At 51.8% G+C, this 15559-nt stretch overlaps 2 protein-coding genes across 2 annotated transcripts; one reads left to right on the top strand and one right to left on the bottom strand.

Annotated features, from left to right (window-relative positions):
• Nucleotides 1-1579: 1579 nt before the first annotated feature.
• SMAC4_03644 (uncharacterized protein) lies at nucleotides 1580-5702 on the top strand (the record flags this gene model as incomplete). The annotated part of the gene is made up of 2 exons (XM_066089987.1): nucleotides 1580-4040; nucleotides 4102-5702. 2 exons carry the CDS (start codon nucleotides 1580-1582, stop codon nucleotides 5265-5267), a joined length of 3627 nt encoding a protein of 1208 aa, XP_065947545.1. The 3' UTR covers nucleotides 5268-5702.
• Nucleotides 5703-8062: 2360 nt separating this feature from the next.
• Nucleotides 8063-11145, bottom strand: SMAC4_03643 (uncharacterized protein; the record flags this gene model as incomplete). Its single annotated transcript, XM_003351290.2, has 2 exons — nucleotides 8063-10339; nucleotides 10501-11145. The coding sequence occupies 2 exons, from the start codon at nucleotides 11143-11145 to the stop codon at nucleotides 9041-9043; spliced, it is 1944 nt and encodes a 647-aa protein (XP_003351338.1). The 3' UTR covers nucleotides 8063-9040.
• Between the last annotated feature and the right edge of the window lie 4414 nt (nucleotides 11146-15559).

Below are 15559 nucleotides of genomic sequence, written 5' to 3'. Positions count from 1 at the left end.
ATTCCAGAACGGGATGGATGGAGGCTGATAACGATGGGGAGCGAAAGACTCCGTCATGTTGTGTGCCGCCTTTTGAATTCGATACTTTTTTTTGTGGGATCGAAGGCGGGAAAGGTGCCGAGTGGCTTACACGAAAACGGAGGACCGGCGGCTGGGTAGGGGGGTTCGGGTGGTCAGCGTGTCAGCTCAGGTTCCTCCTTTTGCTAGCTGTGGTCCAGGCCTGCACCGGAACAAGTCCGTCAAGGGCAAGGGCGGTGACGTTTCATCCCACCATCCCTCTTTGACAAGAGAAGCTCGACGGCATCAAGCAAGGGTTCGCAGAAATTCACTTGCTGATTTTCATCTTTCTGTGTTGTAAGGAACAATGTTCACGAGTGTTGCGTAGTGCTCACAATGCCGCTAATACCATGCTATGGAGCCAATACGTAGTTGCTGACGCGGTACTCAGAGTCCAGACGAATGAACTCATTGTCGTGATCATCAACTGTTATTGTTTCGATAGCTGGGGTCGACCCGAGATGGAGTCTCAATCGTGGGCTGGATGGAGATCCGAAGGGGTCCCCCTGGTGGAGGAAGGCAGCGAGGGATCCACGGATTGCCCGGATACATGGCTTGCTATCAAGGACTCCCTTACGTCGTTGCGCTGCGTAATCAGGGCACAGGCAGCACAAGATGCGAACTTTGAAGGCTGTCGGGACTTGAGGTGGATTGGTGGTTGAATTGTCGCTGTTTTTTTTATCTGAGCCATCATCCATTCCATCCGTTCCGTTAAATGTATAAACCTGGGAGTCGAGGTGCTGTGGGTGCAGTGCAGTGGTGAGTGTGTCCAGTGGTGGCTGCCAATTTATTACGGTAACGGTCAGCTATTCAGCCACCCCCTCTCCCATTCACCCCGTCGCTGCACGTCACGGCCAAGAAGTATTTCGCTAGCATAAAACACGCCACAAGGTACATATATTATATTGTACTGCATCCCCGTCCAGCCCATCCCTTCCACCCCGATCTTTAACAAGTCACACACACCTGCCTCGCACACAAACAAAGGGGCCGGAATCCAACTGCTTCCATACAAATCCATCTGCCGCCCTTTGGTTCTCATCTTCTCTCTTTCTCACCAAACTTTATCTCCAACAATCCTTCCCCACCGCCAAACCTAAAAATCACCAACATCCGCTTGAGCTCTGGGCCGCGCCAAGACCGCACAACCAACTCGACTCCGCCAAACCAACATCCACAAGCGATACATAGGTAGCTCTACCCAGTATTTATCTAGTAGACTCTACCCACCAACACACAGCCAGCAGACGCACACTTACTCCACGGCAACCACTCGACACCGCCTGCCTCTACACCACACATCTTTACCGTACAATCCTCTTTAACACCAATAACACGACCGACCGGCTGCACACACACATCGAAACACGCCGCGACTTGCATATCCTTACGCGCACGCACGCACGCACGCACGCACCAGAAACCAGAAACCGACAGACACCATTGGCGTTCCTTGCCTTGGATGTGCTCCTAGGGCTGCTTCGGCCTTCCCAGTATCAGCATCCGCATTGTTGTCCCCAAAATGTTGCGACGGCCGTCCGGCCACGTCGCTTGCCGGCCCGAGGTCCTCCTGGCTTTCGCTTTCCTCCTAGTTAACTTGCAATGGCTCCAACTCGTTGATGCTCAGCCGCAGCGTCACGCGAGGTCTCCCCGAGAGGACGACGACCATGCCGTGCCCAACATTGCTACACTGTCCACCCTGACAGGAGGCCACCCACAAGCCGTCATCGAGACGCCCCGAACTCACGGCCGTGGCAAGCGGACCGTAGTCGAAATCGCCGACGGGCCCAAAACCGAATCTATCCGATTGAGCTATCACGCCCAATCCGACAACAATAATATCAACCATGCCGACTTGATTTCTAACAATGCGCGCGCCAACGCTCTTGCTCCGGACTCGTCCGTTCGAGCACCTCCGACCCAATACAACAAGGTCGGCTCCTTGGGGGCCGAGCTCTCGCAGCACCAGATTGCGCGGAGCTTGGAGGACTGGGAAGTGGAAGACTTTGTGCTTCTGGCGACCATTGACGGAGATCTGTATGCCACCGACCGCGTTCGTGGCGAGGTGCGGTGGCACTTCAAGGCCGACCACCCCATGGTCGAAACTCGGCACTTCCGAACCTCCCGCTCCCCCGTCGATGAGGACTACCACGAGATGGACCATTGGATCTGGATTGTGGAACCCACAAGGGACGGCGAGATATACATCTGGAGACCGAGCGACTCGGGTCCCCAGTTGACCAAGATGGCCATGACCATGAAACAGCTGGTCGAAAACTACAGCGGCCTTCATATGAACGGCATCGTCTACACGGGCGAGAAGAGGACCAACATGGTGACCCTAAACGCCGCGACCGGCGCCATGATCAAGAACTTGGGCCCCAGAGGTGTCAATATCAACAAGGTTGAGTCCGAGCGATGCCTCAGAGAGTATGCCCTCGGCAACAGCATCACCAGCGAGTGCAGCAACAGAGAAACCATCACCCTCGGCCGTACAGAATACATTGTCGGTGTGTACCGCACCGATGGCAGTCCCATTGCATCCCTCAAGTATTCCGAGTGGGCACCCAACGTGTTGGACGGTGACTTGGGCCAGCAACATTCAGCTACACCTGATAAGCGCTATATCACTGGTAAACCTGATGGCACCTTCTTTGGCTTTGGCCTTGATCGGGAGAGCGGTGATCGGCCTCTTTTCACCCAGCAGCTCACTTCCCCTGTTGCTCGCGTCTTTGATGTCCTTCGTCGTCAGTGGAATCCGACCGGGACCAGCGACACGGACTTGATTATCCTTCCCCAACCTCTGATTCCCGTCAATCACCTGATTTCTCGTTATCGCAGCGGAAAGGTTTTCGTCAATCATACTGAAGAGGGTAGCTGGTATGCTCTTTCGGGAACTCAGTATCCCCTCATTCTTCATTCTTCGCCTGCCCCTGTCCACAAGTATCGGCCGTTGGAAGGTGGTATGGATGAAGACAAATTGTCCGAAGCCCTCGTTGGCATCCATGACCTGCCCGACTGGCGGATTCCCAAGGAAATTAACCGCCTAGTGCCACTTCTGGATGCGCCTCCTCCTCCCGCCAGCGACGCCGTTATTACTGGTAACCCCACGCTTCCATCGTCAGCAGGGGCATTACCTGGACTACCAGCACCGGATACTGCTACAACACTCCCCGTGCAAGCTTTTGACTTTTTCCGCAACCCCTTCACTCTGTTGGTTGGTATTGTGATTGTCATCGGTGTGTGGACACGGGCTTGGATACCAAAATCGTCCAAGAAAGGCTACTCCTTCGAGGGATTCCTGGACTTCATGAGAACGCTCGGGAGAAAGGTTGTGGACCTCTCACGCTTTAGGATTCACGTTGTCCGTACAGAACCAACCCCGGCCGTAACTGATGTTGCCCCGCGCTCCGAGGTAGCTCAGGAGGAAATCAGTAAGACCGATACATCCTCGCCAGATTCGTCCGCCGGGGATTCTGGGTCTGATGAAGGATCGGTGAAGAAGGAAGTGACGTTTGCCAGCCTTCCACAATCTTCCGAAAAGCCACCAAGCGCCGATTCAAATGATGTCCCCGCGGAACCTACCAAGCCAAAGAAGAAGGCTCACAGGGGACGCCGCGGCGGTATAAAGCACCGAAAGGGTCCTAAGAACGAGAACACCCAGTCCCGCGACGACGAGCCCCCTGAGCCTACTGTGGACGAAGTCGTCAAGAAGGCTAAGGAGATTGGTCAGCAGCCGAACTTGGAGCCAGATGTCATCACCATTCCAAATGGTGTCGATAATGTTTCTGGCCCCATCTTGAAGATGGGCAGTCTGGAAGTCAACCAGGAGCAACAGCTTGGCATAGGAAGCAACGGTACCATCGTTTTCGCCGGGAAGTGGGATGGCCGTGCTGTTGCTGTGAAGCGCATGCTGGTCCAGTTCAATGAGATTGCCAGCCAGGAAACCAAGTTGCTGAGAGAGAGTGACGATCATCCGAACGGTGAGTGGTATCTGCATGTGAACTTGACCATGGCCCCCTTTACTAATTCTAATCTTCACAGTCATCCGGTATTTTGCTCAACAACAGTCTGCCGGATTCCTTTACATCGCCCTCGAACTCTGCCAGGCCTCCCTCGCAGATGTCATCCAGCGCCCCAGTATGTTCCGCGAACTTGCTCAGGCGGGTGAGCGCGACATGCCTGGAGTCCTGTACCAGGTTGCCAAGGGGCTAAGCCATTTGCACAGTCTCAGGATCGTCCATCGTGACCTCAAACCCCAGAACATCCTCGTCAACATGGGCAAAGATGGTCGCCCGCGTATCCTTGTTTCTGACTTTGGCCTTTGTAAGAAATTGGAAGGTGGACAGTCGTCGTTCGGCGCTACTACCGCTCACGCGGCTGGCACGACCGGCTGGCGTGCCCCGGAACTGTTGCTTGACGACGATGGAGGCCCTGGACCAGGTGCCATGATGACCTTTACCGACCCCGGTTCCAGCATGCACAGTGCTTCCGGTACAGGTTCCGGAGTTGTGGGAGCTGGTGTTAACGTACGCCGTGTCACCCGAGCGATCGACATCTTTTCCCTTGGTTTGGTCTTCTTCTATGTCCTCACCAAGGGGCACCACCCCTTCGACCTTGGTGATCGGTATATGCGCGAGTCGAACATCCGCAAAGGCAAATATGACTTGCAGCTTCTCGAAGTTCTCGGGGACTACGCTCATGATGCCAAAGACCTGATCGAGAGCATGCTCAATACGAACCCTAAGAAACGTCCCACCGCGCTTGGTGTCATGGCTCACCCTTTCTTTTGGAGTCCCAGGAAGCGCCTCAACTTCCTTTGCGACGTCTCAGACCATTTCGAGAAGGAGCCGCGTGATCCTCCCTCGCCAGCACTCTCGTTGCTGGAGGAGCAGAGCACTTGCGTGATCACCAACGGTGATTTCCTCAAGAACTTGCCCAGGGAGTTTGTTGAGTCGCTGGGCAAACAGCGCAAGTACACAGGCAGTCGTATGCTTGATCTGTTACGGGCGCTGCGCAACAAGAAGAACCACTACGAGGACCTTACTCCCCAGCTTAGGAAGATGGTCGGGCCGTTGCCGGAAGGATACCTTGGCTTCTTCACCACACGGTTCCCCAACCTTCTGATCAAATGCTGGGAAGTGATTGCGGATCTTGACCTGGAGGAATCGGATCGGTTCAAGGAGTATTATGAACCAGCTGGGTTGTAGCGGATGTGTATTTTGTTTCGCTGACTTTCTTTTTTTCTTTTCTGAGTATTGCTTTCAGCGCTTTTTCCAAGCTACGTCTTGGTCTAAAAACATGCTTTCCTGCCTTCCATGCATCGTACGCCAGTTCTCTACGTACTAAGTGTCATACTCTTTGAGCCCACTTGATGTCCACTTGTGTCTCTCCCCACTTGGTACATATAAAAGTATCTGTGAGAAGATTCTGGGCGTTTGCTGCCCAGACCGCTAGTCCTTTGCCCTACAGGCACCCTCTTTGACAGCGGTCCTGACACTTCCCAGAATCCCCTCATTTGCATACCTTCTTCCTCTTTGTATCGCCAGCTCTATATAGCTGGCCATCCCTTCCAGCCTCAGTTAGCTGGATCCCTCAATCGACATCATTCCCATCATTCGTGATCCATCTCATAGTATCCCTTCATCCCCAGTTCACCATCACTAGCCGGAAACCGTGAAGCTTCCCCCTGGGACGAAATCACCGCCGTGTATACGTGATCGAACAGCAGCCAGGCTCAGAGAGCTTCGAATACTACGAAACATAACCACACAACAAAGATATCCTACGAACCAGCCCAATACGACCCGTCATAACGTCGTCATAAACAGGAACCGGCTTCCTGGGCCGTTCGTCCAGCAGCAACTCCAACATGCGCGGTCTGGTCCCGTTCGTTGCCGATCTGCGAAATGCTCGAGCTAGGGAACTCGAGGAGAAGCGAATCAACAAGGACCTGGCCAACATGCGTTAAAAATGCAAGGACGGAACCTGAGCGGTTATCACAATAAGGGATACGTTTGCAGGGCATGTGATGCGCCGCCCTGCGCCCAACAACCCCTGAGCAACGCTGACACTGAAGATATGGCCCTAGGCCTTTGGCTCACCCTCACATTGACCAGAATCTGCCTCATGATTAGGTTAAACCCGGCAAGTGCCGGACCGACTTACGTGGGTCTTATCATGCCTGCCAACCCTGCCTCGTTCCTGCCAACCCTCCCTTGTACGTGCCTGCCTGTACTGCCGACTGCACACCCTGTACACTACACTGAAGGGAGGTGAACCATCACGGTGACGGTTGGCTTCAGAAGGAGCTCGAGGCTGTCCGAGAAGGAATCCACCCACGAGATAAGTCAGGTGGTAGGCCTGATGAGAAGTCTGTAGGTGCTGGTACTTCTAAACCCGGGCCCTCAACTCCTTTGGCTGGCATTCTTTCATTGGATCAGAATCAGGGCATTTTGCCACATCTTCGGGGTCCCCTTCATATGTATCACATCTGATGTCAATTTGGTATCTTGCTAGACTTGCCTGATCTCCCCTCAATTCCAATTTGCCATCACTTTTTTCCGCAGTACCACAAAGTCCTGGACCCTTGGCTTACACCTCTGTATGGATATAACTTGTTAGCTTGGTACGTTGATCTCACAGGAAACAGGGGCAAACTACTGGTTGGACTAGATATTTCCTGTGCAAAAATTAAAGTTCTCGCCACCCACTAGAAAAACACGCCAACAATTTATATCCATGTAGAGGTGTACCTATCAAGGCGGAGCGAGCCTTTCTCCACGATTCCATTTTTGTATGTCCGGCTGAACAAATTCAGAGATGCAGCCGAATCACCCTGTTGGCCGTTCGTATTGGCTCGCTGAGTTTGATGGCTCAGGATGGGTGAGTTGATTGTGTTATTCCCGTGGTCTGGACCCTCTCAGCCCTTCTCCTCCACTTCCGGTGACAGATGGGGAATGTGAAAGATGGAACTCGACCTTCAATGGACGTTGCTATGTAGTCTAGGTAGATGGTAAGTAGTTTACACTTGTATAGCTCGTTGTGGTAGCGTACTTCGGATGATCTATTGCCACCCCGACGGTTACAGGGTTGTCGAAGTCGGCTGTTAGGGATGACCGGCAGTTAGCTGACATGGCTGCCAGGTAAGGGTAGTTGCAGACAAAATACACCGAACACGCGCTGTGGTGAATTGGGTGTAAGAGCGTTCGGTCTTTTTTTTTTGGGGCAGATCACCTGACTGCCAAAGGTACCGTTATCAAAAGTGTCATGTTTAACGCTCGTACAGATCGCTTGTCAAGGCCACTAACAGAGTCGCATAGAGACTTTAGACGAGTGGATGTTACTACACTATTTTACACTTAGTTCCACGGGGGCAAAATGTTAGCGTGGCCCGACCGTTTGGGAACCTTTATCGACTTTATCTCGATTCTGGACTCATTCCATGGGATCGGAAGGTGTTCCTGCTCCCCGCGTTTGCCTACAACACTATAAAATCACCTGGCAGCGCTTGCTGTGACGCCACAGCTGTTCTGAACCGTTTTCTCCTGCTTTTTTTTTTACCTCCCATTTTTTCCTTTGTTCGCCTCTGTCAACTTCAGCTATAAAATCCCTTTCCAACGATGCCCGACTCGAGTAAAAAAGTCTGTTTGACTGGCGCGGGTGTCGAACCGCGAAAGCACGATGGGCGTCCATGCGTGTCCGGGTACCTGACACTAACAGGTTACGCTTCACAATGGCAGTAAGCCAGCCCTGTGGCTGTTAGAGGAGACCCAGCCAGACCCCGACCGACCGAAACGCAGAACTCCATCCAGATGTACTGTGCAGGTGATGGTTTCGACGACGACAACAACAACAACAACAACAACAACAACAACAACAACAACAACAACAACAACAACAACAACAACAACAACAACAACAACAACAACAACAACAACAACAACAACAACAACAACAACAACAACAACAACAACAACAACAACAACAACAACAACAACAACAACAACAACAACAGAATAACGACGACGATGACGATGACGACGATGACGACAATGACAACGACGATAACTGAACAACGATGATGAGAACATGGGTGAGAACAAGGATGAGAGCAAGGATGAGAACAACAACAAAAACGAAAACGAGAAACTGAAAACGGAAACGACGACAACAACTGAACAATAAGAGCAGCAAAAACGAAAACGAAAACGAAAACGAAATCACTTTCTGCCGCACATAATCACGACCGTTGAAAATCTTCTCCGCAGATCTGGACATTTCGTTAGTGTAGATCAGGCTGGTCCAACGACGGCAGAGAACACATCCAACAACACACCACCAAAAGACTATGAGCACTGTGTGTGTTCACTTTTATACTACACTACCAGCGGCCGGCGGTGATTGTTCTGTACGTATTAAAATGTGTAGCATACATAGAACTTCATGAACTTAAGGTGGTGTGTCCAAGTAAGTAAGTAAGTATCATGCCAAACCTACCTAGTTTTTGTCTGTTTGCTTTTTTTGCTTTTATCACACTCCCCAATCGACATTGCAAGAAGTGGTTCACTAAAAACATGGAAGAATGGAGTCAGTAAAGGAACACCGTGGCATACATACTACCATAGGTACCTATCTTAGTTCAAACTATTTACAATTCGAGATGGCGAGCGATGCAATAACAAGAGGCAGCAGATCCTTTCCGCAGCCCTCAGAAAGAAAGAAAGAAAGAAAGAAAGAAAAAAGAAAGGAAAGAAAAGAGGGAAAAAAACCGCTTGCGTGTACCGTCCGAACTCCGAAATCAGATACCTTCACCTTCACCTTCACCTTGCCTTTCCTCACCAGGCTCGTTCGTCAGTCATGACCTGCCGCTTTCTTTCATGTTTCTCATCCGCCCCCCCTTCTTGTTTTATCTTCTCGTCGTCCACTTCCTCATCCTCTTCAAGCCCTTCAACCCACCTTCACCCCCTTAACCCCCTTTCACTCACCTATCCCCCACCCCCCCTAACTCCTTGCCTGCCCCAACCATCTCCGAGTCTACTACCCCCTTCATACTCTTTACCTCCGTCCCACCGCCGCCACCGCCGCCACCGCCGCCTCCTTCTCCTCCTTCCCCTTTCCCTTGGCCGCTGCTGGCGCTGCTCACCCCTTCCTGCCCCCTCATCAAGATCCTCATAGCCTCCCCTTTCAAGTACTCCCTTATCGAGTGGCAGTCGCACGTCACATGCTGCAGTATCGCCGTCTTGAGCTCGTACTTCTCCTGTTCAAGCACCTTGAGGGTCGAGCGCAGCTGATGCCGGCGCGAGCTGAGCTCCTGCACCGACAATTCCAGGGTGGCCTGTGCCGCTTTGCTTTTGGTCCGGTAGCGCGTGGCAGCGGAGCGGTTGCGTTGGACGCGGTTCGGGGGCTGGTGGTGGCGGGCGGTTGCGAGGAATGACGAAAATGACGATGATGGTGATGATGAGGATGAGGATGGTGGGAGATGAGGAGGAGGAGGTGGTGAGAGGTATGATTGAAACACATATTGTGTTGAACATGCACCTGGACCTGAGGGTGGTGATGATGGTGTGGGGTGCGATTGTGTTGTGGAGGAAAGGGGTGATGGGAGTGCTGTGCGAGGAGGAGGACTGCCATCGACGACGCCGATACTGACACCGGCGGCCCGGCCACGAACACCAAGGCCAATGCCGTCGACCATGGGAACCTGAACCATGCTGCTGTGATCTCGGTCAACTCTTCTTTTGGTGAGTATATTTCCAGCTTTTTGTCGCTTCCGACTTTCTTCCCGTTCTTCTTCTCCTTGCTCTTTCTCTTGCTCGTTTTCTTCTGCCCCTTTGCTGCCTTCTTCATCGCCATTGACGCCATCCTTCTCTTCTTCTTCTCCTTCTTGTTCTTCATCTTCTTGGCCTGCCCCATCATCCGGCTCCCCGTCCATACCTCTACCCTCCCCATCCACCTCCATACTGCCACTGTCGACATGAAGTCGCAATCCCGAGGCATGACCTTTTTCTGTTTTCCTTTCATTGTTCCTGGCCTCGTGTCGTCGTTCATTCTGAGGATCTTTATCATCATCCGGGCTCTTTGCCTTCGGCCTCCTCGCTTTTTCCTTTTGCTGTCGAGTATTCTTTATCTTTTTCATATTCAGCTGCATGCTGTCCGCGCGCGGGCCAAGTGCAAGTACAACTCCCATTGCCCTTTGATTATATTCTTGTTGTCCTCGTTGCTCGTCGTGTTGTTGCCCGTCATACCTCGGCATCGAACTCAGCATCGGAGAAATCTGAGTCTGGAGAAGTTGAAAGAGTCAGATGCTTCGTTTCGTCTAAAGTGCCCGGGAAGGAAAACAAAAGAAAGAAAAAGAAAATCAAAAAAGAAAAAGAAAATCGAAAAAGAAAAATGTCATGGAGATGAGGGGGGTCTTTGACCTGCCCACAATCCAACACTCACCACAATATTCATGTTCATGAAGTCCAAGTTCATGGAAGGCAACACCGCCACGGATCGGGATGCCGATGATGATTGACAACTCGGGCTGTCGACGCCGACGCCGATAGTGTCAAAGGCTCCCGATGACCTGGAAATGGGCATAACATAGTTGGGCTGCCCCTGTCCCTGTCTGTGGTGCTGCTGCTGTTTGCCAGGCACTATGATCATTTCTCTTGTGTTGTTGTTGATGGGGTTGTGGTGCTGCTGCTTTTGGCTGCTACCGCTGAAGTCCCCCGTCTCAATTTCCATTTCCATTTCCATTTCCATTTCCATTTCCATTTCCATTTCTATTTCTCTTTCCATTTCTCTTCCGATCCCCCTTTGTCTTTTCATTTCCGCACCCATGTCCATCACCATTATCAAGTTCGTCTCGGTGGCGCCCATAGGGTGGTGTGGGTGATGCCCGTCGTGGGCGTATGTCCCGAAGGAGTTGCCGCCCTGCTGATGCCTCGTCTCGATGCTGGGGTATCCCGAATACAAGTTCGGACTCGCTACCATCATCGAGTTCGGTGGATAATGACCATCGGAGTGGTGGTGATGTGCCATGCCATCATAGGCCTGCTGCTGCTGTTGCTGCTGTTGCTGCTGTTGCTGCTGAAAGGGCATCAACCCTTCCTGATGTGAGCCGGGATATCCTGGGGCAGCTACCGGCAACGCCGAGGGAGAAGTGCCAAGTCCGTATAGCACCGGTACTGGCTCTTATTGCATGGACATGGAAAGGGCGGCGTCGTCGGCGGAGTGCGTCGGGCCTGACAAAAAATGCTGCGGCTGGGTCTGATGCTGGTGCTGGTGCTGGTCTAGCTGGTGGGCTTCATGCTGCTGCTGACAATGCTGTTGTGGGAACCCCCCTACGCTCCCGACGGAGAATGCCGAGTCGAGCTGATTCTGATTGACGCCGTCGCCGACCATGACATCTTTCCAATCTCTACCTCCAGGATGGTGCTGATGATGATGATGGGTTGCAACATTATGCATTATTGGTCGGCCAGCTGCTGGGTTGAAGTTATTCCCACACACCTCCACTCCCGACACTCCGCAGTCTCCGCCCCTGCCGACAACAAAAGTGTCAATGGCAGGAGTAGAGTGAGCTGCTGCTGGGACTGGCACTGGCACTGGAGGTGGCACTGGTGTTGTGTTGTACTGGTTCCATACAGAGCTGTCGCCGTATGGGCTGTACACTGTCAGTGTACCAGAATGGGAATTGACAGAGCATCCGCCCGGGCAAGCAGGGCACATTCCAGTGTCGGTATTCCAACACTGCGGTATGTCAGCCTGTCTTCTTCTTCTTCTTCTTCTTCTTCTTCTTCTTCTTCTTCTTCTTCTTCTTCTTCTTCTTCTTCTTCTTCTTCTTCTTCTTCTTCTTCTTCTTCTTCTTCTTCTTCTTCTTCTTCTTCTTCCTCTTCCTGTTGTTCTTGTGTCGAATCGTGACTGCCAGTTGTGAGTACTCGCAACATCCTCTTGTTGTCTCACCATAAGATGGGACTGTACATTAGGTATATGATATATGTTGGGCTGACTCGGTAACTCAATCCTCCGTCTTTCCTTGATCGTTATTGCCATCCGCTTGCACGTATTGTTTCGTCTTTCACGTCGGCTCTTCCATCTAGAAACAGCGGGACGTACACGGGGACGAGGAGGAGGGAAGCAAAGTCACTCGTTCTCGTATGTGTCTCGTACGATCGTAGGGTCGGCAGCGAGTTCGCGGATGGCGGTCGGTCGTCGCAGGAGGGCATTGGGCTTGGAAGTCAAGTGGAAGACTGGCAAAGAATGTCAGTAGCAAACAGTGGTGTCCAAGAGCAAAGATAAGCTACGGTGGAGCCCTGATGGTGATGGGTTTTCTCTCATTGTCGGGTCGAGAATAGAGCCCGATTCCCCGAAGGAACAACAGAAATTCCATTGAATGGCTCAACCGAGAGGAGGATAAGTTTAGGTTGGTTGGATCCGCAAGAAGTCAGGTCCCTTTTTTTCACATCCCGCCGGGCCCGGAACGGTCTTCTGTTTCCGATAATGGGTCGTGCTAACCTATTCTGCCTTTGGTAACCTATCTACTTACCTTGTGGACCGAATCTAATGGCTACTGCATCCGTGCCGAGAAAGTTCCTGACTGCCCTCTGCCTATCTTTGTCGCTTCTGTCCGAATCTGAAAGCCAACCCATGATTTAGGGCGCACTGGCCGGGCCTTTTCCCCTTATCCTTGGATGTGAACGGCGCCAATACTGAACGACGGCTTTGCGAGACCATCCCTGCCTCATAAGCACCACGATGTGCCATGGCACTGTAGGTAGCGACAGGGCATTTCCCAACGGCCCAGGCCCTGGAGAGTATGTGGTGCCTATCGACCATAACGTCCGGGCCGAGAACCTTCCATTGCTTTTCTTTAGGCTTCTCATGACCACGGCGGGAAGCTTGTATCACCGATGCCTCTGCTACGGTATTTGAAGGCGACTGTCACGCCTGAAGGCCTACAGTACCTACCAGGCACTGTGGAAAAAACAGTCGGGACACTCTCTTGGTGTGGTTTGGCGTAAGCGGCCCCGGACCCTTTTTCACAGCGCCTGCCTACGTGCAAACAACGCAGGCGGTCCGGAAGAGCTACTGCCTCAAACCTATGGATGTAAGGAGACAGGCTGGGAGCCTGGGACAAGGATATGCCGTCATGTGGCAGATGAGAAACAGGCAGGAGCTGAGAGGATCATGGCGGGGTAGAGGAGATAGAGGGGAGGAATGGAGAGAGCCGATAGGCAGCTGGGAAAAGCTTGGGAGGACCCAAATGGGAAAGAAACCGCGAGTCACTGAAGTGGTATCACATGGGCTTGTTATTGTTGTTGTTATTATTTTAACGTCTACTTCCGCCTCCCCGTAAGGTTTGAGACGTGGTGGCACATGGGCAAAAAGTGAAGAGGAGGGAAAGTTGAGTCATTCAAAGGAAATGGCAACGGAAAAGTTGGATTGACAGAAATAAAATAAAAAGTTGGGGAGAGGAAAGACAAGAGAAAGATGAGTTTGAGAAAAGGAAAGAAATTGGAAAAGAAAACAAAAAAAAAAGTCAGAAAACCTTTCCGAAAGCTTTGACATGGGGGATACTGGCAAGAACTTTAAAAAATTGCGCCGACGAAAAACAAAGAAACGAGAGACAAAGAGAGGGGTGCTGAAGCTATTCGGAAGTCTTAGCATCTTTGGCCCCCTTGCCCTGACCACTTAAGCACTCGAATCGGCGATGAAGGGTGTCTTGGCGGTCGTGGCAGTCACCTCTCGGCTGCTGATCGTTCGATCCACCACGGCACCTGTATCCACTAGATTTTCCTGACGATTCCATTCCCGATTTGCGATGCTGAAATTGCTTGGCAGTCGACTTACTCCATTCTCCTCGACGCGAGCTTTGTGGTTGGTCCAAAACAAGTCTTGGTCGACTGAGTTTCAAAAGTTCATGAATGCGCGAGGACCACATTGGCAACCTCATATCTCGATGCATATCTAAATAAATGGTTTAACTGCATTTCTCTCCTCCGAGCTGAATGTCCACTGCATGAAAACTACTTACTTTTTGTCACAAGAACTCGGTATGAATCGCTGTCCCTAACTAGTGGGAAAGCGACTAGTCAGACGGTCGATTTTGTAGACCTAACGAGTACGAGTATGTACGGTAGTGTCCGTCTGTCCTCTTCTTCCCTTTCTCTTATCTCGCGGCCGAGCCGCTACTCGTCTAGCCTCGAAGCGGCAACAGACTAGACTCAGAACGTTTCAAGTACGCCAGACCAGACCTCTTAAACTTATAACCATACAAAACAGAACCACAAGCATGTAAACTAGATATCACGCTCTTCCATTGCGCAAAACTTCCTGAAAGCTGCCTGTGGAATATGTGCTAGCTGCACACCGGATCCCCGCTTGAACCCTTACCTTTTGGTTCAGCAGTGCTCAGAATAATGAATACCGGATTAGAAGTACACAGGGGCCGCTTGTTACGAGCGGTACCGTATATACTAGTCTAAGACACACGTGTATGTGCCCACGAAACTATACAAGACAGTACCGTACAGTCTCGGGAAATCCGGAATCGAGCTCCCTTAGTAAATTCCTTTTCCTGGCATAGACTTGTAAGCGGCTCTACGTACAGCTAAGTACATATGGTGACATACGAGCGCCTGCTTTTTAAGGCTGTGAGCTCGTTCATACAGTGTTCGGGGTTAAATCCTTTTAGCCCCAGGGAATCTTCCGGGAAAAAGACACAGTAGAAAAGGCCCAGTTGACAGTACCCTGCTCGAGAACACTGCTCTCCAGTTTAACTTCTTCTCAGGGTCCAAAGGGATCTGTCCAGTGGAGGACGCTAAGCACGAAGGCGGAGGGAGGGCGTCAAGAACACTCCGCGAAGGCACCGACAATAGCACAGCACAGCACAGCGCCGCAACGGGGCGTCGGAACCAATCGGTGCCGCTCCGAACTTATTAGCTACCACAGATCGAGTTCAGCAAATATTATAAATCGTAGTAGTCCGCGGTAGCTCCAGAGTTGTCTGTCAGGCTCAGAGATCAATTCAACCTTGTTTTACCCCCCCCCCCCCCCCCCCCCCCCCCCCCCCCCCCCCCCCCCCCCCCCCCCCCTATATCATTGTTCCCTGTGGGCACGGTCTGCCCGTAGTCACCTCAACCAACTACCGCTACTGTACCATCCTGACACTGCTATACATTTGATGGAATGCACATTCACCGAACTTGCCCAATATATTACTGGGCACATGCCGTAGAAACTCGTGACACTTGGAAAAGGCCTTCCATCTTTGAGCGCCTACATCTAGGCATGTATGTACAGGTATCTGGCAGGGTCAGACCGCCCTCGCCTGCTTGCTGTATATATAAACTTGTGTGAGTTCCAAAGCTGGCGGGCGACGTTTCTAGTCGGAAGACCGCCGGCTGAGGCTTCTCTGCTGTTTTAGGGAACAAATGAACAATAAGAACGATGGGGATATAGGGGACCCTGGGCTTCCGACCTCCAGCACTATATTAAACTCGTAGCATTCTGG

Source organism: Sordaria macrospora, chromosome 6 (genome assembly GCF_033870435.1).
Source record: "Sordaria macrospora chromosome 6, complete sequence".
Taxonomy (NCBI): domain Eukaryota; kingdom Fungi; phylum Ascomycota; class Sordariomycetes; order Sordariales; family Sordariaceae; genus Sordaria; species Sordaria macrospora.
Note: the sequence above shows the minus strand (reverse complement) of the source record. Positions and strands in the feature narration are given on the sequence as shown.